This window comes from Heterodontus francisci, chromosome 2 (genome assembly GCF_036365525.1).
Source record: "Heterodontus francisci isolate sHetFra1 chromosome 2, sHetFra1.hap1, whole genome shotgun sequence".
NCBI classification, from domain to species: Eukaryota; Metazoa; Chordata; class Chondrichthyes; order Heterodontiformes; family Heterodontidae; genus Heterodontus; species Heterodontus francisci.
This window is the reverse complement of record NC_090372.1, coordinates 159,125,481-159,150,848: the sequence shown is the minus strand read 5'-3', so window position 1 is coordinate 159,150,848 and position 25,368 is coordinate 159,125,481. Positions and strand designations below refer to the sequence as shown.

The 25,368-nt window shown below is 40.6% G+C and overlaps 1 protein-coding gene across 3 annotated transcripts in view; it reads right to left on the bottom strand.

Moving 5' to 3' along the window:
• The window catches only part of mindy3 (MINDY lysine 48 deubiquitinase 3), a 155,686-nt gene that overhangs the window by 105,381 nt on the left and 24,937 nt on the right, over positions 1-25,368 (bottom strand). For all 3 annotated transcript variants that reach the window (XM_068012805.1, XM_068012784.1, XM_068012795.1), the window contains 2 exons: positions 15,290-15,360; positions 12,766-12,846 (listed from right to left, as the gene is read on the bottom strand). In XM_068012805.1, the coding sequence (XP_067868906.1) occupies positions 12,766-12,846; positions 15,290-15,360 (152 nt within the window). The remainder of the gene's footprint in view (positions 1-12,765; positions 12,847-15,289; positions 15,361-25,368) is intronic.

The following is a 25,368-nucleotide window of genomic DNA, read 5'->3' as shown; positions in this document are numbered from 1 at the left end:
ACAAAACTCATTTGTTGCAAGCTGTTTTTTTTTTTAATGATCTCACTTTTAAAAAAAACAGTTGCTACATAAGTATAGGTCGCTCGGTAATAGAATCAGAAGTATAGCACAGAAACAAGCCATTTATTTTATCAAGTTTATGACAGTACCTTCTGTCACAAGTCACCCAAGTCTAATTTTGCTTTGCCCCTTGCAATTTATTGCCTCTGCTTCGAAGTGTGGCACAGAATTCCACATTCTAACCAAGTAGTTTTTTTCTAATTTCCTCTTTAAATCTGTTTTGAAAACTGCAACAAACTCTTCAACCCTGGTAATATCCCAGTGAATCTACACTGCATCTTTTTCATTGCTTTTATATCCTCCCTATAATGGAGTGCCCAAAAATGCACACTATATTTTCCAATTGCAGCCTTACCAAGGTCTTGTACGAGTTCAACACTATCTTTCTTTAGAACTTGTGTCTAGAGGCATAAAATTATTCAGATTGCCTTTTCAATGGCCTCATGTACTTGTGTTACCTTTGATGATTGTGTATCTGCACATCAAGATCCTTTGCTCCCTTTAAAATCTTAATATACAAGGTGCATTTCCTATCCTTATTTGTGCTTCCAAACTGCATTACTACACACCTCTCAATCACCAATTTGCCCATCCTGCTGGCCTACGACAAACTGCAGTCAAATTGTGTTACTTCTTCCATTCTTACCTACAGATCATAGATATAGTAAATATACAGAGCAGCCACAATACAGATTGTGATCAGATTGCTTGCTAAACAATTTTTACTGCCATATTTTCTCTCCTTGTCGATTATCATGCAAGTAGATTTTTTTTCTAACAACTGGGGGCTGGTGGCCACGGGGACTGGGTGCGGGTGAGGGGGAAGAGAAACAAAAATTGCAAAGAGTCAAATAAGGTACATCAGCCTTCTGCCAGTTTGTAACAGCTATAAACAAAGACATGACCTGGGCTTGGACATGATTAGGAATTTTGCTGGAAGGACAGAGATAAAAAAAAGATGGTGTGGTCATGCTTACACAGAATATGTCACAGCACTAGAACACAAGGAGACTTGTTACAAATTTTGATTCTGTACTGGTAATGCACTCTAGTTCAGCATCATTGGCCATCCTTGTAGGAAATCTGACACATCTCGTTATTACCAGGTTTCAATGAAGGCCTGACGTGGAGCCATAACAATCAGACCCTTCATAACAAACAAATCTTACACATGCGTTTTACCTACCTTTTTGCAGGTGAAATGATGAGCACTCTAGTGAGAGCAAACAGGATGACAAATCATCAATCTGGTGTATTTTACATGAAGTTCATGAGTGAACAGAATACAGTGTTTCCATGAAATACATCTATTCAACACTCCTTTATATGCTACTCTATCCTATTAAGCTAAACTCACTGTACAGGCCAGCAATCCCTGAACTAGCTGATACTAATGATTTTTTTTTACAAGCCCAGTGTTCATATTTCAGCTGGGAGGTTTTCCATCTCCCCACTTGTTCTAGACCAACTCAAGGCTACTGCAAGTACAAATTGGAAATGCAAAATAGAAGCAGTTCATCAATTGTACCCAAGTACTCCAATATCCAGATATTTCCTCTTTGTTCCTTTGTACATGGCCATTGTTAGTGAAGTAGTTCTGACATGGAACAATGTACACAGTGCAACCAAAAACAGCTTTCTTTTCCTCTAAAGCATGAGTGGCAAGCATATACCCGATGAAGGTAAAATTATAGCATCCTGAAGCCACATTACAGTACGATGTGTGTAGAAAATTTAGACAAAAGACCTCTAAAGACATTAGTGCAGAAATAATAAGCCTCTAGATGCTGTTATAGTACACACAGATTTGTATTTGACAGAAATCTGAAAGAACCAACTTTCGTTGTACCAGTCTTTTAAAAAAAAAAGCTAGAGAATAAGGCTTTTCAGGAATTTAGATTGTTTAAAAAAAAATTAAAGCCGTTTTAAAAAGTAATGCCCATTTGCTGTTCATGCCAATTGAAACAAATTTCATCAGTTTTTAATGTAGCTGTGACTGCCTGAAACAGAGTTCGCTGATAGGTTAAAGAATGCCTCGATCGTTGAACAGCTCTCACCATTAACAAGAATGTAAAATCTACAGATGACCTCTGATGCAACACATTGCTTGTGAGGCAAAAGTAGAAAACAAAGCAATCTACTTTGAACAGATCCATTCCTTTCTCTATTCTCAGTAACTGAAACCCTCAGAAAATACATCTCCAAACTGCAAAGCTATCAATGCTAATGCAGATGGCACTGTATTGCTGCCTTAAAAATGTTCTGGCCTCTGGTGTGTTTCTCTACCTGAAAATGAATCTGCTGTATCCCCAGTAAGGTCAGAGGTGAGACTTCTAGAGAAGAGAAAGACCCTCTAACCATCAGCAGCGACAATGCAGGGATGTAAAACCCATTAATTCTCAACATCAAAAGCCTACTCGAGGAGATTACCCAAAAAATTACTCAATGCAATTGAGAAGAGAGAAACTGGATACTGCAGTTTGGTTTCATCTCTGTCAGCACTCTCATCAATTTTATCTGATATAACAGCTGTCACAGCATGTCTTTGCTTTTCAATAACAAAAGGCTATTGGGCCATCTTAGACATACTGGAGACTGGTCTAGCATGTCACTGGAGTTTGTTCACTTCATTACGACATTCTTGAGATTAGAGACAGTTAATCTGTTTAATTTAACAATGTACACTAGAAGGGTGCATAAAGATGGAGAGGATTACAATCAAGTTAAAGTCTCCTCACAATTTTGGTTCCTGCCATTGTCTCCTTTCTGGGACTATTAAGACCTAATTCTGAACATTCAAAATTTTTAGCCAGGGTAAATAAATGTTGTGCAATGCAAACATACAATTTTATTGCAAATAATCTTTCAGAAAAAAATCAACTTCCAAATTTAGACATTTATATACTCCACAAAATAATGAATAGACAATGGAATATAAATTGTTCCATTCTCCAAGTTAAGATACAAATATAGTTTCACCAAAAGGCAAATATGAAATTGCAAGCAGGACCCATTAACTCTACTGACAAAGAACATGGAGGAAATTTTGAAATATGGCCATCTCAGACTTCAAAATGTTCTCAAAACACTAAAGTCACCAAAACATTCACAAATTGTAGTATCGGTCACATTCAGTTAGATTCCATCAGAGCTCCAAGCATGAAATTGTATTCATTCAATAATGGCACCCAGAATTTAAAATTACATATATAAAACTAAATGTTAAAGTGTTGTTTTCATTCTCAAGATGTGGGCATCACTTGCAAGTCCAGCATTTATTGCCCATCCTTAGTTGCCCCAAGGAGATGGTGGTGGGCAGTCTTCAACCACTAGATCTTTAATATAACTGGCTAGCTTACGAGGCCACTCTGGGGGCAGGTAAGGGTCAACCACATTGATGTGGGACTGGAGTCACATATTGCCCAAATTGGCCATCGATAGCAGGTTTAGTTCCCTATAGGATATTTGTAAGCTTTTATAACAATCCAACATGGATATCTTCAAAGATATCAGCTTTGCTTTTTTAAAATGTCCAGATTAAAAAAAAATACAAAATTCAAATTCTCAAACTGCCATCGTGGATCTGAACTCACATCCTCCAAATTATTAATCCAATAGCATAATGACCAACATATTGCATTAGTTCATAACCTAGTATCTATCAATTGAGCTAGAATAGATAAAACTTCCATACAAAAATTCGGAAATCATTAAGTAGAACTGTAAATTTCACCCTTACTGCTCTAGAGAAAAAATCAACTTCATCAAAGCCAGGATTGGGGTTAATGGGGTGGGGCAGGAGGAATAGTGGGGACTGCTGGTTAAGTATACTTATCCTGGCATGGCCTTCCTGGGCTAGCTCAGTTGTTTATGCATCAAGGATTGACCTAGCTGCATCATGTGGCCATGCCAAATCTTTTGGGCTTTCGATTTACTGAAACATTGCTGAAACAATTTTTTCATAAAGTTGCTCTGACCTATAAAATAGATCATGGAAACCAGAAAGAAGAAAATAGCCAAGAAAATTATTTTCTTTAAGAATACAGAAGAGTTTAAACTTGATCAAATAAAATATTTTTTTAAAGTTATAACCGAAGAGATTGAGGGAGAAAGGATTCAGGTAGAGAAAATAGAGGAGGTGAGAGCAAGAGAGACTATACAATCAAAATAATTTAAAATACATTTTAAACATTGAACTTATTTTTGAAATCTAGAGTTAGGCAGTAGTAATGCTACAACATTTAAACATCCTTAGAGATTTCTAACTCTTCAAATCGCATTTTTGCAGTAATCTGAGGAAGCATTTGAGTTTGGTGGGAATTTAGTTTACATCGCTAAATTGTAATATTTAATGCACGTACTGAAATAGTAAGAAAATTGCCAGCCCATTTCTCTGGACCTAAAGATTGAAAGTCAAGAGCATGAATATTAACTCCGAAAAAGTTAGCTTTGTGTTTACTCGAAAACTACATCCACATCTAAAAATAATTCCAGTTTTCTTTATTAAAGCTACAATTATTTTCATACAGTCTTAGAACAGCTCGTATTATATACCACCTTTATCATAGTAAAACAACCTAAGGTGCTCCACAGGAGCATTACCAATCTAAATTTAACACTAAGCCACATAAGGAAAAATTAGCACAGATGACAAAAAGTTTGGACAGCAGCAGATTTTAATGAGTTTTAAAAGGAGGAAATAGAGGAAGGGAGGCAGAGAAGTCTGGGGAGGGAATTCTGGAGCTTATGGCTCTGGCACCAGAAGGCACAGCCACCAATGGTAGAGTGATTAAAATCGAGGATGTTCAAGAGGTCCGAATTGGAGCAGTGCAGATTATCTGCGGGTTGTAGGAGATTACAGAGATAGGGAGGGGTGATGCCATGGAGGGATTTGAACACATGGATGAGAATTTTTTAAAAATGAGGCGTTGCTTAACTGGGAGCCAACATGTCAGCAAGCACAGGGGTGATGCATGAACAGGATGGGCAGCAGAGTTTTGGTTGACCATGTTTATGGGGGGTAGCAAGTAGAAGGCTGGCCAGGAGTGCTTTGGAATAATTGAAGTGTAAGATACATCTATTGAGACAGACTGATAGCAATACTAGTCCAATACTGCTGTAGCAGAGGGTGCCTCCAATGTTCACCGACAAGATTATATGGTTAAAAAAAAGTAAAATCCCATGAGATCCAGGGAAATGCAGCAAGGTGGATACAAAATTGGCTCAGTGGCAGGAAACAAAGAATAATTGTTGACAGGTGTTTTTGCAACTGGAGAGCTGTTTCCAGTGGTGTTCCGCAGGGCTCAGTACTGGGTCCCCTGCTTTTTGTGGTATATATTAACGATTTGGACATAAACGTAGGCGGCATGATCACGAAGTTTGCAAACGACACAAAGATTGGCCGTGTGATAGACAGCAAGGAGGATAGCTGTAGGCTGCAGGAAGATATTGATGGTCTGGTCAGATGGGCAGAAAAGTGGCAAATGGAATTCAAATTGGAGAAGTGTGAGGTGATGCATTTGGAGAGGTCAAACAAGGCAAAGGGATACACAACTAATGGGATAATACTGAGATGTGTAGAGGAAGTGAGGGACCTTGGAGTGAATGTCCACAGATCCCTGAAGGTAGTAGGACAGGTCTGTAAGGTGGTTAAAAAGGCATGTGGAATCTTTTCCTTTATTAGCCGAGTTATAGAATATAAGAGCAGGGAGGTTATGCTAGAACTGTACAACACATTGGTTAGGCCACAACTTGAATACGGTGTGCAGTTCTGGTCACCTCATTACAGAAATGGTGCAATTGCACTAGAGAGGGTACAGAGGAGATTTACTAGGATGTTGCCAGGACTGGAAAAATGCAGTTATGAGAAAAGATTGGATAGATGGGGTCGTTCTCCTTGGAACAGAGGAGGCGGAGGGGAGATTTGATTGAAATATACAAAATTTTGAGGGGCCTGGATAGAGTGGAGGTGAAGGGCCTATTCACCTTAGCAGAGAAGTCAGTGACTAGGGGGCATAGATTTAAAGTGATTGGTAGAAGGATTAGAGGGGAGATGAGGGAAAACTTCTTCACCTAGAGGGTGGTGGGGGTCTGGAACTCACTGCCTGAAAGGGTAATTGAGGCAGAAACCCTCAACTCATTCAAAAGGAGTCAGGATATGCACTTCAGGTGCTGTAATCTGCAGGGCTACGGACCAAATGCTAGGTGGGATTAGAATAGATGGATCGTTTTTCGGCCGGCACAGACACGATGGGCCAAATGGCCTCTTTCTGTGCCTTAAGCTTTCTATGATGACAAATGCAGATGTTTGTACGTTTGCAACTTTGGTTTTCTGTTAACTTACTGAAGTCCATCTAGGTTGTACCCGAGCCATACATACCAGGGAAGATCCCAGGTTTGACCTCCAAAATCACATGAATATAAAACTCAATTCTTATAAAAAGTCTACTCTGGCTGTCCTCCGTTCAGATGACTATAGGATATTACAATTAGCTTCAGTGGGTCAGGAAATAACTCGGTAAATACTGAAAAGGTTCTTTTCCTATCAATTTTGACACCTTTATTACATCTCCCTCGTAAACTTTACCGGTGTAGTGAAAAAAACTGCACACACATCTTCAACTGTTGCCTGCGTTGAAAAGCCAGCTGAGGAAGATAGCATTGGGAATGTTAAGAATGCTTCCATTTTTTTTGTTAAATTTTTTTTTTTTGAGGTCTTGGATTTTAAAACTGAAAAGGATTCCGTAGATGCTGGACTCTGTTTTGCTTAAAAAAAGGTCATTGGAAGGTCTTCTGGACTTTGTTTGAAAACAATTATTGGAAGAATCAAGGAGTGCTAAAAACAAGCCCTTACTGGAAGTCTGCTGTCTTCAGATATTTACCCAGAAACTACCCGAAACCCCTGTTGCTGCATTTTTCCTGGAAAGCCTGCCCAAACTGATCTTGAACGTTGCCTGAAAAGAACTGTTCAGGAAGATCTTAGTGACAGCTGTCTATACGTATTTGGGACACCAAACCAAAACAAAAGACATCCGGCATTTTTCCATATCTTCTCTTTTTTTTCTTCAAGAATTAGCAAGTATCTGGCCAAAGTATTTTGCTTTTTTTTTTCTCTAATAGAGCTCTAAAGACAAAATCTCTATTTTTCGGTTAACCAGTGTGCGAGCGCGCGGCTAAAACAAAAAGGGAACTTTCAAATTTCAATCTGTGTATTAATGCTTTGCTTCATTCCTAGTTATGTCTGGTTAATAATAAACTGATAATTTTGTTGTTTATTAAAGAGACCTGGTTGGTGTATTTTATTCTGGGATAAAAATAGAGTCAATGATTGACCTTGTCGGTAACTGGGAAAAAATTTAAATACATGTTGTGACCCGAGGAGGAGTGGAACTAGAAAAACAGTGCAATCCTCCTGCCTTGGTCGTAACAGAATGCATCTAGCCCAAAACGGATTTGGCATTTTGAGTACATTTTGTAATAGCAGTAAAGTGGAAAGCTATTGCCTTGCGGAACCTGCATGATGCAAGAGTTTTTATAAACAATAAATATCCAGAGCAATCACACAAGCAATGAGACTCTCCCAATGAACTCACTTGAGCTCAGTTACTGAGCTTGAGAAAGAAACTCACTACTCATTATAGAGGAGGAAAATTCCTGGAATGCACACAGAAGGCGTACAGCTATAAAGTAATAACACAGAGGAAGGAACTTGGCAGTGATCCACAAAGGGAGACAAGAAGTCACAGTGAAAGGAAAATTAAGATAGCGCAGCAATAGTGCAGAATGACAATACTGAAAATGCTGGTCCCTTTAAGTAGGACTCACTTCAGTGTTAACAGAGAGCAGGTGATGCTCATAATAGTTTAGTATTTAAGGGCTGGGTTTTTGCCCAGTTGGGGAGTTGCCTCTGGACAGAGAGTTAGTCCAGAAGGAAAGAATGGGAACTGATGTTTGGACTGAACTATGAATTGCCAATAAAACAGTTGTGGATCAGAGATTGTCATTTGCTTCCTCATTCTGGTGACTGGACATCTGCCTGTTTAACACAGGAACCTCTTTGGATCAGAATTTTACAGATTATACAGTGTTGGATGCCAACACACTACAGCATAAATCACAAGCAGCACCACAATAATAAAGTGCTCAAGGGTGAGGAGGTGCAAGTGATAATGTTGAGAAAAGGTAACTAATAATTACAGGATTCCATCATTAGAGGGATAACAGCTTTTTCTGCAGCCATGACAGACACAAATATCTTGTCTGTTCCCTTCCAGGTACCAGTGTAAGAGAAAAGTTACATTTTGGGTCTTTTAAAAAAAATTTTCTTCACCAAGAATCTCAATGGTTCTCAGAGTCATAAGGCCTTTTTCCTTTTGAAATCACTGACAGTCTCTACCCTCACATGTAGCGAGTTCCAGCTCATTACCACTCGCTGTGTAAACAAATTCCTCACATCCCCCCTGCATTGCTTATCCAAAACCTTAAATCTGGGTCCTTGTACCATCAGCTAATGGAAACAGCTTTTCTTTGTCTACTTATCGATACCCGTAATAATCTTATACAGCTCTATCAAATCTCTCAACTTGTGTTGCTCCAAGGAGAACCACCCCAACTTATTCTCCAAACTAACCTTGTAGCTAAAATCTCATCTCTGGAACCATTCTGGTCACTCTTCTCTGCACCCTCTCAAAGACCCCCACATCCTTCCTAAGGCGTGGAGATCAGAACTGGGCGCAATAATCTAGTTGCGGCCGAACCAGAGCTTTATAAAGGTTCAGAGAGAAACATTTGGCTATAGACTTCAACACAAGAGCTCAACACAAGACAAGGGGAGAGATTAGCTGGTCCTTTATTGCACTAGCCTGTACTGCCTTGCTATGCATAAATTGGCTGTTGAGTTTGCCTATACAATAGTGACTATACTTCAGAAGTAACTCGATGGATTAGAAATGCTTTAGAATGTTATGAGGATGGGCAAGGAGCTACATAAATTATACACAAATTCTAGCTCTCTGTTACAGGGAAAAGAGTCAAAAATAAAAATAGTGAACAAGACAAGCAGTCCAAAATAGTAAGCTCAAGGGGAAAAAGGACAGGTTTACTTTAGGGCAAATAGGAGGGAAGTCAAGAAGACAAAGAAGAAAAAAATTGAAGGGAAAATGTACTGAGGAGTATGGAATATGATTGGATCACATTTGCAGGGTTTTATGTGAAATGTGCAATCCAGACAAAGTCTAGGATATGGCAGAACGGAGGGACATGGCATTGTAATCTTGACAGAAATTTGGCTTCAGCCATAGACCCTGAACTAAACATTCCTTGCAATGAAATGTTCAGCAGCTATAGAGAGGACTTGTTTATTAACAGGATTATAGATATTGAATTCTTTCACTGATCGACACCCCTACCACTGGATTCAGAATCACCACATACAGGGCTTTGGTGAGACCACATCTCGAATACTGTATGCCATTTTGGTCTCCAGATTGAAGGAAGGATATACTTGCATTGGAGACAGTACAGCGAAGGTTCACTAGATTGGTCCTTGGGATGAGAGGGTTGTCCAATAATGAGGCGCTGAATAAATTGGGTCGATAGTCTCTGGTGTTAAGAATGAGATGTGATTTAATTCAAACATACAAGATTCTGAAGGGACTTGACAGGGTAGACAGAGGTTGTTTCCGCTGGCTGGGGAATCTAAAACATGGGGGCGCGGTCTCAGAATAAGGGGATGATTATTTAGAATGGAGGAGAAATTTCTTCACTCAAACGGTTGTGTATGTTTGGAATTCTCTACCCAGGGGGTAGTGGATACTCCATCATTAAATACATTTAAGGCTGGGACAGACATATTTTTGGTCTCTCAGGGAATCAAGAGATATGGGGAGCAGGTGGGGAAGTGGAGTTGAAGCTCAAGATCAGTCATGATCATATTGAACGGCGGGGCAGGCTCCTAGCGCCGTATGATCTACTCCTGCTCCTATTTATGTTCTTATAATACTGCAGTTATAGAATGTACTGTAGCAATTTATCAAGCTTACTTCAACAGCCATTAGAGCTTTAAGGGTCAGCCATGTCTGACTAATCTAGATGTATCGTTTGAGGTCACTAAAAAGGGAGCACCTATGGATGTTATTTGCATGGACTTCCAGGAGGCATTCAATAAGGTTCCACTCAAGAGATCAGTAAAAATGAAACTGCACAGAATTGGATGTAGTCTTCTGACTGGGCTGGAAACTGGGAGGTTGGAGACAAATAGTGAGGGTAAATGGTAGATACACTGATTGGCAGGATATATAAAGTGGTACTCCCCAAGGATCCATTCTGAGGCCTCAACTTGCCATCACATTTATTAATGACAGATGAAGGGAGAAACTGTTATATATCCAAGTTTGCAGATGACATGAAATGAAGGACACTACACAGTGCAGATGGGAGCAGGAAGTTGCAATAGGACATAGACAGATTAAAAGAGTGGGCAAAATTGTGGCAAATTGAATTCATGTGGGCAAGTGTAATCATGTATTTTGGACCCAAGAAATTGAAGTATTTTCTAAATGTTGAGCAACCTGCTCGATTGGCATCTTTTCCACCATCTCAAAAATTCACTTCCATCACCACCACTGAACATTGACTGTAGTGTGTACCATTTACAAGATGCACTTCAGCAACTCGCCAAGGCTCCTTTGACACCACCTTTCAAACCTGCAACTCTGTCACCTAGAAGGACAAGGGCATCAGACATGCGGGAAGCTCCTCTCCAAGTTGCACGCCATCCTGATTTGGAAATACATCATGGTTCTTTTATCATCGCTGGGTCAAAATCCTGGAACTCCCTACCTAACACCACTGTGGGTATACCTACAAGGACTGCAGCAGTTCAAGGCGGTCGCTCACCACCACTTCTAAAGGGCAATTAGGGATGGGCAATAATTGCTGGCTTGCCGACACCCACTTCCCATGCATTAATAAAAAATTTGGAATTATAGAGTTATGACAAGTTTTGGGAATCAAAGTACACAAATCATTAAAAGGCAGTAGTAGGTATACTAAGCAATCAAAAACACTAATAGAATGCTGGCATTTATCTCAAGGGGGCTGTATTATAAAGGAGTGGAGGCTATGATTTAGTTGTCTCAAGCCATGGTCACACCTTACCTGGAGTACTGTGCTCAGTTTGGGTAGCGTACATCAGGAAGGATATATTGGCCTTGGAAGGGGTGCAGTGCAGTGTCACCAGAACGATGGAGGCATACATTACGAGAAAAGAGTATATAAACTTGGCTTGAGCATAGGAGATTCAGAAGTGTTCTGACTGAGGTGCTTAAAATGTTAAAAGAATTTGATTGGCAGATACTGAGAAATAATTTCCACTGGAGGAGCAAGAACAAGGGGATGTGATCTTAAAATTAAAATGAAGTGCAGTAGAGAGTTCTAACTCTTTTCCTCCAAAAGGTCATTAACACTAGGATAATAAGCTTTCAAGACTGATAGATAAATGTTTATTCAGTAAGGTTATTAAAGGATATGGAACAAAGGCAGGAAAATGTATTTGAGATGAAGATCCGCCAATGAATGGTGGAGCTGGCTTCAGAGGCTGAATAGCCTGTATTATCTCTAATGTACGTATGCCTTACAGCCTCTCGCAGCCCCTTGCTCTCTACCAGAAAGATGGACAGCAGTTGTAATATCATGGGAACACCAGTACAAGATCACCCCCCAATTCACACACCATCCTGATGTGGACATATATTAGCGTTCATCACTGCTGGATTAGAAGCCTAGAATTTCTTACCTAATGTCATTCAGTAGCATAAGGACATAAGAAATAGGAGGCGGCCATTTAGCCCCTTGACCCTGCTCTGCCATTCAATAAGATCATGGCTGATCTGATTGTAGCCTCAACTACTTTCCTGCGTCTCCGTCTCCCTTCCACCGCGCACGCCCCCCCCCCCCCCCCACCCCCTGTAACCCTGGACTCCCTTGAAGATCAAAATTCTGTCAAGCTGGCCTTGAATATATTCAATGAATCAGCCTTCACTGCTCTCTGGGGTACAGAATTCCAATGATTAATGACCCTCAGAAGAAATTCCTCATTTCCATTTTAAATGGGAGACCCTTTTTTTTTTTAAAAACTGTGCCCCCTAGTTCCAGATTCCTCCATGAGGGGAAACATCCTCTGAGCATTTACCCTGTCAAGTCCCCTCAGAATCTTATATGTTTCACAGGATGCAGCAATTCAAGGTGGCAGGTCACCAACACCTTCTCTGGGCAACAAGTGATGGTAACCAAGGGCAACCATACCATCAGTGCCCACATCCAATGAACAAATAAAAAAAGGGGAAAAAGGAACCTGGAAATGGACCAGGAGGTCTTTCGTGAACCTAAATCTAAGTTTCTGCTTGTGTAAAATTTCCCAAAACTGCCTTCATTTAATCTCGTTGGCTCTTTTCCAGTACCCAACATATATATTTTAGTTCTATGAGGAAATAAAACTCAAGATATTCAACCACCACCATCCCTACCCAACATCCAATATTGTAAGTGCTATTACTTTGCAGCAGTATAGCTTTTGGAAAAAAGCTAAATCTGTGTTCAAAGTATTTGGAATGCTATTTTTCAGAGAGAGAGAGTTGTTACCCCTTTAAAAACATGAAAATAAACCATTGCAATATTTGTCCAATTTGCCAGAGCAGCTAAGGTTACCTTTGCAAAAAATACAGTTAGATGAGTTTCACTGCCAAGTATCCAAACGGGAAATTTCGGAGACTTCAGGAATGCTCCAACCTAAAATTCAATTGAAGGCAGTTAAAACAATGTAACGGCACATTACACACAATAGAGTTTTACTGATGAGATAGATCCAAACAAACTGCATATTTAACCTTTTTATAGTTCAAGTTACCTCAACACTTGATATTTGAGATACAAGTAGTTAAGAGTTAAAAATAAAAGTCCACAAAAGAATGGAACTCATTTCTAGTTGCTGAATGTGCTAAATGCAATCTCAGTTCGATTATTTAAATACCGTCAAACTAAATTTCAGCAGAAAAATAGTTCCAAAGTTCAGAAGTTGTTGTTGTTCTTGCCGTAGTCCCAAAGAATCAGAGGCATCGCTCCCCATTAGAGACACACAGTTGGCAATGTATAGCTTGAGATTTTCAAATACAGGCCAATAGGAAAGGTGGCAGTCTTTTTGAACCATTGCTTTGAAAAAGTCTTTTCAAAATTCATACCAGGAAAAGTTGTGCAAAAAATATATTTCTATAATTGGTGAAACATGTCCAGTTGTTTACGCTAAAAGAATTTGGCACAAACTGTTTTGATGCCAAATATTTTTTAGCAGTTTAGTAAAGCTAGGGATTAGGATATTAAAATGGAATTAAAAAAATTTGAAAGACTAGCTCCACTTAGGTGTCCCACAAGGTTAAAACAGACATCAGACTTAATATTCAAGTTTTATTTCCTCATTTTGTTGAGGGATTAATATGTTCAGAAGAACACTAGTAAATAAGCTACCTTATTCATCACTATCAAATCTAATCCAATACACATTGTGTAAAATCAGCTACAGAATAATGGTAAATTTGTTTTGGATATCAATGTTTAGATTCTTTACACTCAGTAAACATTTTAGGATTTTAAAAAAACTGGGGCCCTAAGCCACTGAACACATTTTGGGTTGGGGGTTCCAAGTAAGATGAACAACATTAATGAAGTGCAGTAGAACTCATTTACCACCTTTGGTACTCAGTGCCGTAAGCAGTTGCCCTCAATTATAGCACTTATGTGCAAATATTGACCTCAAGAAAGCACCCATGCTGTTGAGAGATTCTAACCCCCCACTCCCATCACCGCCTTGCACGCTGGCCTCAAATATTTAGCATTAGCATGTGGTATATCAAGCTTCATTGAGAACACTGAGGATACATCAAGTTTACTGCCTTTTTTCCCTTCTCAACTCCCATCTCACCTCCATCCTGCTATCTGACATGCTTAGCAATCTGCAGATGGTGTCACCATGGACCTCTTGCTTTCTTGCTTGCCATTCCACTGCCCACCACCAACCCCCAGATCGCTATTAATCCACTAGCAAACCACACCTTTTTTCAGCTAATTTCTCCTCCTGTCTTCTTTTAAAGGCCTAGCCAATTGCCTGGTGTATTCGGCAGCATTGTTAGCAGATCAGTTGATCACTGGAGGCATCACGGCCAAAAAATAATCCAGGTTTCAACAAACATCTACACGCATGCACTTCCAGCAGGAGTTGCTGGGTAGCACAGGAACAGGAGTAGGTCATTCAGCCCATCGAGCCTGCTCCGTAACAATCAGGAATAATAACCGCGGTTAATTTTCCTATACCCAAGCCAAAGATAATGAGGTCAACTGTATCAACTATACAGTCACACCAGCTGAGATCAGGTAATTTGGTACAGGCTGGATATTGAGCTTGGGTCACCCTGCCCCACTCAATGTCTTAGCTAGCTAAATCAACAGCAGCATTTTTCCCCTATGCATTTGTGTCAAGTAACTATAATGAAATATACACTTCCCAGTTTTGAAAAAAGAAATTTGAAGTTAAGCCTGCAAAATTTGATCAGCAATATTTTTTCAACCAATTGCCCCTTCCTCTTTTGAGGGTCAGTCTTATGTTTACAGGACTATTCAAAGGAAAGAATTCAAAAAAGTGACTTATAAATTCTACTAAATTTGAAATACTACATAAAATTTCATAGCTTAGTGGTACTTCTAAGAATTGCAATTCCAGTACCTTCCAATTTCTTGGCTTTTGAACAATTTTTGTACTAACGGACCTTTTTAAAATTTATCACAAATTGTAACTCACGAAAAGATAGCTCCTAAATCAGCACTACTGCATTCTAAGTAGTTTTATGTGGATTATAGTGCTTTTCACCTATGTTTGTCACCAAGGGTTCATAAGAGTTGATACGTTACCACAAAGTTGTGACTGTTTTTTTACGAACTGAGATCTTTTAATCTGTCAAGATTTGCATATATGTTGTGTTGTTTGACTTATGGCCTGAATTTTTTTTTAAACTGCAACAGAAAAGTTATCAAATTTGACAGAAGATAAAAAGCAATTCTTAAGCACTTCCCCTGATGTGGTGTGCAGAGGAAAAATCAATTTGTATGGAGAACATAGGAACTAACTTTTAAATTGTGCCAAAATTACTTCTAAACTGAAAACCATCAAGTTTCAAGAGCTTACCTTACAATAGCGCAAGGACTCCATTAATGTCAGAAAACCTACAGTAGATTGATTTCTTATACCATGGAGTTCTGAAACAGAATTATAGCACTCAGAACTAAGTCACAATGGTTTCAAGGTTGAACCAAATTGTCCAAGACCAAACTATAAAATAACAAAATTTGAATTGATATTTTATATATTAAAACTAGTCAAAAATTGCAACTCCTGGAAAAGATAGATTTACAGGATTAATAGTTACAAACCACACCCTTAATAAAATGAATTTCCGAGATGGATCGCTCAGTTTATACAAGCCTTGCTTTGAGAAGTTAGTTTAGGGAATTAAATCCTCAGTCCCCTCATAAACAAGGAAAAGGATAATCATTCGAACAGTACTGGCTCATCTGCAGCTCTATTTTCACAGCAATAACAGTTTTCAATCATTACAACTTGTTTGAAGAAATCTGGAAGTATTAGCTGATCGACAGCTGGAATGCATTATCAGGAATAGTGCTAGGAGCCATGACACTGATCAATTTTAACACCTAGGTGCTTTAATGCAAAACAGAGGGGCTAACATCAAAATCTGTCCCGTACTCTTGTATCTTGGACAGCCACTTTAACCAAAACCCCCAACAATACTCTTCTATGCTAGTCATTAACAGGTGTGAAATAATGCCCCAGAATGTTTCCTGTGATTTTCTTTCCTTTTGGGATTTCACTGGATTCACCTCTATGCTATTTCAATGGATATTATATAATATGGAAAACTTCAGGTGCCAACTGTTCACACATGCTTTAGAGCTCCAATATCTTACATTTACTTTTAATTATCACCTTAAGTAGTAGTGTCCAATGATCAAAAAAATACTAGTTTTATTCCTCAATAAAGTATGAGATACATGCTCAAATTTTAATAAAACAGCAAACTGACCACAGAAGAACCTGTGCTGTCAAGTTACAAAATGGGACCGACAAAACATACACACCCAAGTAGACAACTGAAAGCGTTGAAACATTCAACAAAATGGATTAACTGACTTAATCCTATTTACATGAAAAACACTGCCTCTAATTTCACAGCAAAAAGTAGAAAAATACTTCTAGTAGATATTCTAGTATTCTAACAAAATATACTGAACTTCATTAGCTTCCCATTATTGCAGGTTTGTTTCATTAAGTGATAGACCCCTGACTCAACATCTTAGAAAAAGGCATACAAAACGCTGATATATAAAAAAAGATCTTAATGTATTAAGCACAAATATCAAAAATCTTTTTGAAAATCAAGAGCACTTAAAGAGAGTGAGAGCCCTTTCCTTTTTGAATATCAAAAGTCCACCAGTAACAAGTTCCAGCTTTTAGGGATGAACCAATCGACTACTGTTTTTTTTAAATGAATGAAGCCCTAGTTGAAGCACAAGCAAGAATCTCTGGTGCCACCTGGAGGCGAATATACACACACCTATAATAATAAAGTCTTGCATTTATATAGTGCCTTTCACAATCACCAGATGTCCCAAAGCGCTTTACAGGCAATTAAGTACTTTTGAAGTGTAGTCACTATTGTAATGTAGGAAACACTGTAGGCAAATTGCACACAGCAAGCTCCCACAAACAGCAATATGATAATGACCAGGTAATCTGTTTTTGTGATGTTGATTGAGGAATAAATTTGGGGTAACTCCCCTGTTCTTCTTCGAAGTAGTGTCATGGGATCTTTTATGTCCACCAGACAGGGCCTCAGTTTTAACGTCTTGTTTGAAAAATGGCACCCCAACAGTGCAAACTCCCTCAATACTGCACTGGAGTGTGTCTGTCTTGATTTCTGCGCTCAAGTCCTGGAGTTGAACTTGACCCACATCCTTCTGACTGGAAGGCGAGAGTGCTACCAACCGAGCCACAGCTGACACATACAACCTTTCTGTGGGTCAAAAGTTTCTTAGAGCTATTTTGAAAAAAAGATAGAATTTTTACAAAGGGGCAAGCACAAACATAACCAAGGACTATGTCCAAATGACAAGAGTACTGCAATGTAACTTATAATGTGCGCCTTCTCCCAGTTTCCTCAAAAGGTGACAACTCATGCTGAGGTACAGTTTGACAGATAGTAACGAATATCTTGCTCAAGTGATTATTTAACCTTGTGAGCTATTGCATCTGAGCCCAACCCTATTGAACAGAAACCTTAGAGAGGTATAAAATTGTCTATTCAATAAGCAAATAGCAACATTCCTCATCGCTACCTTAACTGGGATCGGCTAATCCAACACATCAGGGACATTCTTGCTACGCCCAACTGTCATTATGGTACAATTACCCATAGAGCCAGTATCCATTTAAATTATTTTTACAAGAATTTAATTTTGTATTAATCAATATTATAGACATCTTAAGAAATACCCATATTCCATTAATTAGAAAAAAAGAGAAATATTTTAGTATTTTGAAATATGGAGTTTCCCAACAAAAAAGGTGCTGCATTCCAAAAGAAAATCAACACAGGCAACACACCCACTCTGCTACCTCCTTCCAAGTAGAAAAAATTCATTTGTGAAACTCAAAAGCAAGTGCTCGCCCGATATTTATGCAGGGAGACATTGTGTGAGCAAAGAACTGAATTTGAATATACTCACTGACTCCTGGAAATCACCTTTCATGAGCAAGAACCTGACCAATTTTCCCCATCTTAAATCAGTGACCAACAATATCGGGGTAAGCAAACTCTGTATAGACCAGGAATTGAATCTTGGTCCTTTCAGATCTGTGAGATGCAGTGACTCACTGGATAGAGGAACTGAGCAATAGGGTGGGGATATTGATACTTTCAATGAGCCTTAAAAATAGTTTGATACTTACGTTTAATAGATCCTTGAATAATCTGAATCTTTGCTTTTACTGTACTGTTCAAACTACCCACTTTGGACTACTAAAAAAAAACTGCTGACTATACTCAGAAGAGGTTCAAGGTCACAAAGATATAGATAAGGCCCGTCTTTCAGCTCCCATTCAGAAAGGAACTTCAGGCCCCCATATTAGCATGCAATTACTTATTAATTCACATCCAGCTCTTTGAAAGAGCTATCCAATTAGTTCACTCCCTTGCACTTTCCCCAGAGTCCTGCAGAATTTTCCTGTTTAAGCATGTATCCAATTCCCTTTTGAAAATTATTCCATCTGCTTTTATTACCCTTTCAAACAGTGCATTCCAGACCTCTGCCTCTTCTGGTCACTGACCTCATGGCGGTGCAAAAAGCTTCTCCATATTTAGTTTAGCCAAATTCTTCAAAATTTTGAAAAACTATTAAATCTCTCCTTAGCCATTTATGCTACAACAAGTACAATTAATCTCTCCACATAACTAAAATCCCTCATGGCACCATTCTAGTAAATCACCTCTACATCCTCTCCAAGGCCTCAATATACTTCCTAAAGCGTGGTGTCCAGAATTGAACTCAATGCACCAGCCGAAGCCTAACCAGTCTTTTTCACTGTTGGGCTTAATTTATTGGTATTAGGTTTCCTCCACCATTAGTTGATCCACTTACATCTTTTATGAAACATTTTCTGTTGGAGTTTGACGACAGATTTGACAGCCCACCTCACTGTATGTTGTTACTGTTTTAAAATTGCATTCAGCTTCTGAATCCAGGTCATGAATGTAAATCAGAAATAAATGATCTCATCAATGATCCCAGGGGCACTTCATGCCTGCTGTTTCCTATAGTCTAACCCATTTTTTAATCCACTTCCTAATTTTTAAAACTTAAATCCCCACTGCTTCAAGCTCAACATGATCCCGCTATAGCCTGGAACTCTGTATAACTTATGGACCCCAATAATTTATCAAGTCATAATGTATTTCACAACATTGTTGCAGTATAAATGCTCCACAAATGATTTAGAAACAGCTGAGATGGCAGCCTTGTGACTAATTAAGGCGCCAGTTGTCTATGTCTAAATGCTGGTCAAACTTGCACTGATACCCATACAACAATCAACACAAAGTCAAGTGCATTGAATCATGAAAAAGAAAATCTTAAACCATTGCCAAGATGAAAATCATCGCCCAGGTCAAGGAAGGTGCTATGCAAGCATCCATTTCACAAAGAGTGGGGATCGCTGAATCAACGCTTCGTGGGTGGCTTGAATATAAGAGAGATGTTGAGTAGGGTCTATCCACGATGCAGATAGAAGACGACTGTTCACCCAGCAGAGAACTGAAGGAAAACCTGTATCCGGTCCCGTTATTCAATCTCCGGCTAAGAAGTTTTGCCACCAAATGAATGGAAATACCAACGTCTCAGTAGAGCTTGGAGCCAGCAAAGGATGATTAGCAAGATTCAAGAACTGGCACTGCACTGCAAGTTACTGTAAGAGAAGAACAACAGTCCACGGACAAGACAGCTGCAACATCATTTGCTGCAAAATTAAAGATGATTTTACACGAGAAAGGATACACCGAAGAACAAGTCTAAACTGCGAGATGGACCTATACTACAAAATGTTACCAGAGAAGACACTAGCGACAAGACACAACACCAACAAAACGTCCGGATTTAAACAGGTAAAGACAAGGTTGACAATCCTCCTTTGCAGCAACAAACTGGTCTACACAAGTTGACTCCACTCGTCATTGACAATTCACCACTTCACGCTGCTTCCATCATCTAAACCTAAAATCACTACCATGCCAATACTCAAATAGCGCCAAAGCCTGGACAACTTCTTCAATTTTCAAAGACTGGTTCCACCATGAATTCATACCAGTCATCAGAAAACATACCAGACAGAACCAACGACCAAAGAAGGCCATCTTGCTGCACACCCATCCCCAGAGAACCTGGTAACGTAAGATGGGATCATCATAAGAGTCTATCTACCAAAAAACATGACAAAAAAATTCAACCCCCTGACCAAGAAATCATATTAGCCTTCAAACGTAACTACAAAGAGAACTGATCAAGAAAACGGTGGACAGTAAGTACGATGTGACAACTTGCCTGAAGAAACTCAATATGAAAGAGGGAAGTTACATATGCGGCTGTGCCTGGCAAGAAATGCTAATCAAATGCATCAAAAACTCCTTCAGGCACACCCGGGGTGCTGCATTCGAGGTGGAAAACAAGAAATGGAGGATTCTGAAGGCTTCACTGAAGAAATACTTGAAAGCGAGAAGAGTTGTGGCCTACAATGGATTCAATGCCCACAATCTCAACATTGCCAGGTCCGTACTTGGAGCCGAATTAGATATTGATGACATCAATGCATGGCTGAATATCAACCCCAAGAAGTTACCAACGAGATGATGACAGATGATCAAACAGTGGCCAGTCGAACAGATCCAAACCCTCGACGTCCAGCAAGCTGATGACGACTACAGCGGCGCCCAGACTGAGCCACTACCATCATCCTATACAGTCATTCATAGCCTAGAAGAAAAGCTGAGACTGTTGGCAGCCAACAACAAAACAAAATCAACTGCTACAAGTGTGACAACTTCAGAACATCTTACATCTAGCTAAGGCAGAGGCGAGGAGTAAATGTGACTAGTTAAAAACTATTACTTTACGTGTCCATCTTTTTAAAAAAATACTTGTTCATGGGATGTGGGCGTCGCTGGCTAGGCCAGCATTTATTGTCCATCCCTAATTGCCCTCGAGAAGGTGGTGGTGAGCCGCGGGCTCGAAGCACTGCAGTCCATGTGGGGTAGGTACACCCACAGTGCTGTTAGGAAGGGAGTTCCAGGATTTTGACCCAGCGACGGTGAAGGGACAGTGATATAGTTCCAAGTCAGAATGGTGTGTGACTTGGTGGGGAACTTACGGATGGTGATGTTCCCATGCTACCCTTGACCTTCGAGGTGGTAGAGGTCGTGGGTTTGAAAGGTGCTAAGAAGCCTTGGTGCGTTGCTGCAGTGCATCTTGTAGATGGTACACACTGCTGCCACTGTGCATCAGTGGTGGAGGGAGTGAATGTTTGTGAACAGGGTGCCAATCAAGCAGGCTGCTTAGTCCTGGATGGTATCGAGCTTCGAGTGTTGTTGGAGCTACATCCATCCAGGCAAGTGGAGAGTATTCCATCACACTCCTGACCTGTGCCTGGTAGATGGTGGACAGGCTTTGGGGAGTCAGGAGGGGAGGTAAACTCCACAGGATTCCTAGCCTCTGACCTGCTCTTGTAGTCACAGTATTTACGTGGCTACTCCAGTTCAGTTTCTGGTCAATGGTAGCCCCCAGGATGTTGACAGTGGGGGATTCAGCGATCGTAATGCCATTGAATGTCAAGGGGAGATAATTAGATTCTCTCTTGCTTGAGATAGTCATTGCCTGGCACTTGCGTGGCACGAACGTTACTTGCCAGTTATCACAGACTGTTGCAGTATCTGAGTCGCGAATGGTGCTGAACATTGTACAATCAGCAAATATCTCTGCTTCTGACCTTATGACTGAAGGAAGGTCATTGATGAAGCAGCTGATGATGGTGTGGCTTAGGACACTACCCTGAGGAACTCCTGCAGTGATATCCTGGAGCTGCGAGCATTGACCTCCAACAAACAACCATCTTCCTTTGCGCTCGGCATGACTCCAACCAGCAAATGGTTTTCCCCCTGATGCTCATTGTATCCAGTTTTTCTAGGACTCCTTGATGCCATACTCAGTCAAATGCTGCCTTGATGTCAAGCACAGTCACTCTCACCTCACATCTTGGTTCAGCTCTTTTATCCATGTTTGAACCAAGGCTGTAATGAGGTCAGGAGCTGAGTGGCCCTGGCAGAACTCAAACTGAGCATTACTAAGCAGGTTATTGCTAAGCAAGTGCCGCTTGTTGACTGCACCTTCCATCACTTTACTGATGATAGAGAGTAGACTGATGGGGCGGTAATCTTCCACATTGTGGGGTAGATGTCAGTGTTGTATAGCTGGACTGAACAGCCTGGCTAGCAGCGCGGCAAGTTCTGGGGCACAAGTCTTCAGTACTATTGCCAGAACGTTGTCAGGGCCCATAGCCTTTGTAGTATCCAGTACCATCAGTTGTTTCTTGATATCATGTGGAGTGAATCGAATTGGCTGAAGTCTGGCATCTGTGATGCTGGGGACTTCAGGAGGAGGCAGAGATGGATGATCAACTCAGCACTTTTGGCTGAAGATTGTTGTAAATGCTTCAGCCTTGTCTTTTGCACCGATGTGCTGGGCTCCCCCATCAATGAAGATGGGGATATTTGTGGAGCCTCTCCCTCCTGTTAGTTGTTTAATTGCCCACCACCATTTACGATTGGATGTGGCAGGACTGCAGAGCTTAGATCTGATTTATTGGTTGTGGGGTCGCTTTGCTCTATCACATGCTGCTTATGCTGTTTGGCACACAAGTAGTCCTGGGTTGTAACTTCACCAGGCTGACACCTCATTTTGACTGGTATGCCCTCCTGCACTCTTGATTGAACCAGGGTTGATCCTCCAACTTGATGGAAATGATAGAGTGTGGGATATGCTGGGCCATGAGGTTAGAGTTTGTGGAGGAGTACAATACTGCTGCTGATAACCCACAGCACCTCATGGATGACCAGTTTTGCATTGCTAGATCTGTTCAAAATCTATCCCATTTAGCATGGTGGTCGTGCCACACAACACAGTGGAGGATATCCTCAATGTGAAGACAGGGCTTCGTCTCCACAAAGACTGTGAGGTAGTCACTCCTACCAATATTGTCATTGACAGATGCATCTGCGACAGACAGATTGGTGAGGACGAAGTCAAGTATGCTTTTCCCCTCTTGCTGGTTCCCTTACCGCATGCTGCAGATCTAGTCAAGCAGCTATGTCCTTTAGGACTCACCCATCTCGGTGAGTAGTGGTGCTACCAAGCCACTCTTGGTGATGGACATTGAAGTCCCCCCAAGTTTGACCTGATGCCATGAGACTTCATGAGGTCCGGAGTCGATGTTGAGGACTCCCAGGGCAACTCCCTCCCGACTGCATACCACTGTGCTGTCACATCTGCTGGGTCTGTCCTGCTGGTGGGACAGGACATATCCAGGGATGGTGATGGCAGTGTCTGGGACATTGTCTATAAGGATGATTCCATGAATATGACTAGGTCAGACTGCTGCTCGACTAGTCTGTGGGACAGCTCTCCCAACTTTGGAACAAGCCCCCAGATGTTTGTAAAGGAGGAAGTTGCAGGGTTGACAGGGCTGGGTTTGCCGTTGTCGTTTCTGGTGCCTAGGTTGATGCTGGGTGGCACATACAGTTTCATTCCTTATTGACTTTGTAGTGGTTTGATACAACGGTGTGGCTTGCTAGGTTATTTCAGAGGGCATTTAAGAGTCATCCACATTGCTGTGGGTCTGGAGTCACATGTAGGCCAGACCAGGTAAGGACAGCAGATTTCCTTCTCTAAAGGACATTAGTGAACCAGATGGATTTTTACGACAATCGACAATTGTTTCACGGTCATCAGACTATCTTTTAATTCCAGATTTACTAACTGAATTTAAATTACACCTTCTGCCATGGTGGGATTCGAACCCATGTCCCCAGAGCAACACCCTGGGTCTCTGGGTTACTAGTCCAGTGACAATATCATTATGCCACCACCTCCCCAATATTGACCAATAGTGCATGTATATACACATTTCTGTTACCAAACAAAATAAGACTAAATTTATTTTAATTGATTGCCTTCATTTTGTTTGTTTTATTACTCTGGCTGCTGGCCTGGTGTCTTTGAGCGGTCTCAACTAGAACGCGGTCTCAACTAGAACGCGGTCTCAACTAGAACGCGGTCTCAACTAGAACGCGGTCTCGTGATGAGGATCCCGTGGACCGGGTTATAGCGGGGCCCCAGTCTAACAGTCTTGCGTGAAAGTTTGTCAGAAGGTTTTTGAAAGCCCCAGTAAGCCACATCATAAGGCTTTCCACAGTCCTCTTTGAATGCTACTTCCTGAAAAAAAGCAAGCAAGTCCTCGAGCTGGCTGCTGTTTATTAAATATGTCATGAAAATGCACTAGGTCGAAGGATGATTTTTAAAATCCACCAGCTGGAAACCTGAATATTGAACTGGAAGAGACGAACCACGCAAACCTTGTAAGGTCCGAACTCTATCTGCTGACCGTGAGCACCGAGGCATATTCCCTGCTGCAGACTGTAGTAATTAGTGGTTTAATTGATCTGTGTTTGATTGTATTAATCTGTTCATTGATCGATGCTCACTGTGCTTAATGACTTAAGCCTGACGGGGGAGCTACTATGGGTAGAGAACTTTCCGGAAAGAACAAATATGGAGATCTCCCCCAAAGGAATTCAGCTGCATTATTAACTCCCAGAGAACCAATAACTCAGAATACACCTCTTCAAGGCGGAAGCCTCAGGACCACCGAATTCAGCCTGAAGCCAGCCAAGTAACCAATCTCCACAGACTCTATACCCCTTTTATTGCTCTGGACCCTAATTTGACCAATCTATCCTTCCCCTACTCTGTGCATGTGTGTGTGTTTGTAAGAAAGTTGGAGCGTGTTTTATTATTTTTATTTATATCTGTTTAAGAACATTAAAGTTAATCTCTTTCTTTGTTCAACTTCAGAAAACCTGTCCTATTGGCTCTTATGGTCACGGCGTGTAAACATGTTGAACACTCACTGAACTGGCAAGAATAGCCACTTAAAAAGGAAATAAATCTGTTGCGGTCAAACAAGTACAGAGCCCTTCAACCCCTCCTCACCTGATCGTAACACACACAAGTATGACTCATGAGTATTGCCAATAATCAGTTCCATAATTTAATTGGTACAAATTTAAATCAATGTCAATTATGGCAATGGAGCGTTCAGCCACCTGGCTCCTCTGGAACCCTGCCCTAAACCTCTCCTCCTCTCGATCTCCCTAAACCTCTTATTTTCCATCACATTTAAAAGTTCTCAAAACCCAATCTTTGAACAAGTTTTTAGTTACCCCCACCTAACGTATCCCTTCTGAGCTCAGCATCTGTTTGCTTTAACCTGTATGTGAAGTATGTCAGGATACCCTTTGCAGTAAAAGCACTATATAAATGCAAGCTACTGTTCTTTCATTTGCACGGATTTCTCTTGAAGCCACTAAT